Source organism: Morone saxatilis, unplaced genomic scaffold, assembly GCF_004916995.1.
Source record: "Morone saxatilis isolate NCDOM2014 unplaced genomic scaffold, NCSU_SB_2.0 Contig1, whole genome shotgun sequence".
NCBI lineage: Eukaryota > Metazoa > Chordata > Actinopteri > Moronidae > Morone > Morone saxatilis.
In genome coordinates, this window is record NW_023339651.1 from 1,590,285 (window position 1) to 1,592,635 (window position 2,351).

The 2,351-nt window shown below is 45.2% G+C and overlaps 1 protein-coding gene across 1 annotated transcript; it reads right to left on the reverse strand.

The window, feature by feature from the left end:
• Positions 1 to 407: 407 nt before the first annotated feature.
• On the reverse strand, positions 408 to 2,341 carry LOC118327807 (inositol monophosphatase 1-like; the record flags this gene model as incomplete). Its single annotated transcript, XM_035661274.1, is given in 7 exon segments — positions 408 to 621; positions 695 to 846; positions 928 to 1,036; positions 1,395 to 1,503; positions 1,582 to 1,627; positions 2,153 to 2,257; positions 2,328 to 2,341. Coding segments are annotated over 7 exon segments (693 nt in total), but the record flags the coding sequence as incomplete, so codon positions are not given.
• Between the last annotated feature and the right edge of the window lie 10 nt (positions 2,342 to 2,351).

Sequence of the window (2,351 nt, forward strand, 5' to 3'; positions counted from 1 at the left end):
GTCACCGGAGGTGTCGACCCGTTCCGTGCTTCCCCACGCTCTCACTGTCTATTACCTGCGCGCCGCTCCCGCACACCTGCTGCTCATCTTGTGATTAGCCTCCGCTGTGTTGGGGCGTGACTTCCCAGGTCACAGTTCAGTTCACAGTTCAAAATACTCCGTAATCAAACAAATAAAACCCATGCTAAAAGTAATAAAAGACACAGCACGTATAAAAGCATGCAAATTAAACACAACACTAAAATCATGCATAAAAACAATATCTCATAAATAATCGAATAAAAGCATTCAAATGAACATGTACCGGAGTATTTCTGACCCTGTCACATTAGAACCAGTGATTCTGGAATAGAACCAGTGCGTTAGAGCAAATGAAGAAACAGAATCCAGGAGATCTGATTTCAAACTTTATTAGTGTTTTTAAAATCTTGTTACACACTTGTCAGACTTCCTGTCAGCTGACCTACACTCCGTTCACACCTGTCCCTCCACAGATACACCTGCAGGGGTCCTCGTCATCACGGCAACAGGGAAAGACCTGGATGACCTGAGCAATACGATTGGCCACAGTAGAGGAGCTGGCGGCGATGACTCTTCGGGACATCATGTCGAACTCTGAGCCTGAGGAGACACACGTACCAATGAGAAGAAGTACACACAGGTGGAGATATGACATCACACGTCAGATACAGACCGTCTGTATCCATGACGACGCCTCCAGCTTCCTGGACAATAATGGCGGAGGCGGCGATGTCCCAGCAGTGCATCCCAATGTGATAGTAGGCGTCGGCTCCGCCTGTTGCCACCTGACACATGTCAACTGCTGCCGTCCCCAACGCACGGACACTAACCCCATACAAACGACACGTTATAGAGGTCACAACATACAAACAACACGGAAACATGTCATACAGGTAATTTTCTCACCCGTGTACAGGTAGTTTCAGCAGTCTAAAGATGTTGGAGGTCATGGTGGACAGAGCGAGGTCATCACGCTCTGCTCCAATCTCAGTCACCACCACACACCTGCTGACATCTGATTGGAGGAGACAGAATGGTAAATGGTAAATGGATCTGCATTTGTATAGGCGCATTCTAGTCTTCTGACCACTAAAAGTGCTTTTACACACACATTCACTCAGTAATGGAAAAGTGCATGAAACATAAACTGACTCATTCACACACTGATGCATCAGGAGCAATTCGGCGTTCAGTATCTTGTTCAAGGATACTTCGACATGTGGCGGGAGGAGCCGGGAATCGAGCCAACAATCTTCCGATTAGTGGACGACCCGCTCTGCCTCAGAGCCACAGCCGCCCCAGAACAGTCAGAACCAATCCAGTTCCACTTTAACACTCAGAGTACGTGTGTTGTCACGTCTGTGTGATGTCACCTTCCTGCCCGGAGGCGTGCAGCGGTTCTCCATTCAGGAACGCTCCTCTTCCTCTGTGAGCATAGAACAGCTTGTCCTCCACACAGCTGTACACGATCCCAAACTCTGTCTGACAACAACAACAACATGTTAATCCATTTCCTGTCCGACCTCTGACCTCTGACCTGGAACCAACTGGTGAGTGTACCTGCTTGTTGACAGTGAAGGCGATGGAGATGGCCACAAATGGAAACCTGTCAGAAGAAACAACGCATCGAGTTCTCATTACAGTTACACACATGAATACACATAATTACAACTGTGGTTCTTTTAGTCATAACTATGGTTCTATTAGTTACAACTGTGGTTCTTTTAGTCATAACTACGGTTCTATTAGTTACAACTACGGTTCTTTAAGACATAAACTACGGTTCTATTAGTCATAAGTACGGTTCTATTAGTCATAAGTACGGTTCTATTAGTCATAAGTACGGTTCTATTAGTCATAACTACAGTTCTATTAGTTATAACTACGGTTCTATTAGTCTTAACTACGGTTCTATTAGTTACAACTATGGTTCTATTAGTTATAACTACGGTTCTGTTAGTCATAACTACAGTTCTTTTAGTTATAACTACGGTTTTATTAGTCATAACTACGGTTCTTTTAGTCATAACTACGGTTCTATTAGTTATAACTACGGTTCTGTTAGTCATAACTACTGTTCTATGAGTTATATCTACAGTTATCCTCTCTGTCTGTAAGCCCAACCTCTCACCTGTGTACAAAGTTAACAGTTCCATCGATGGGGTCGATGATCCAGGTGGGACTGTCAGTCAGCTCCAGACGCTCACCTGCAGCTACAGACTCCTCGCCGATGAACCTGAGGGTCACAGGTCAGATGTCAAACAACAGTACTGAGGTTCTGTATGTCAGTAGAACGACAGTAGAACCTGTGCTGTGGGTACTGGTTCCTA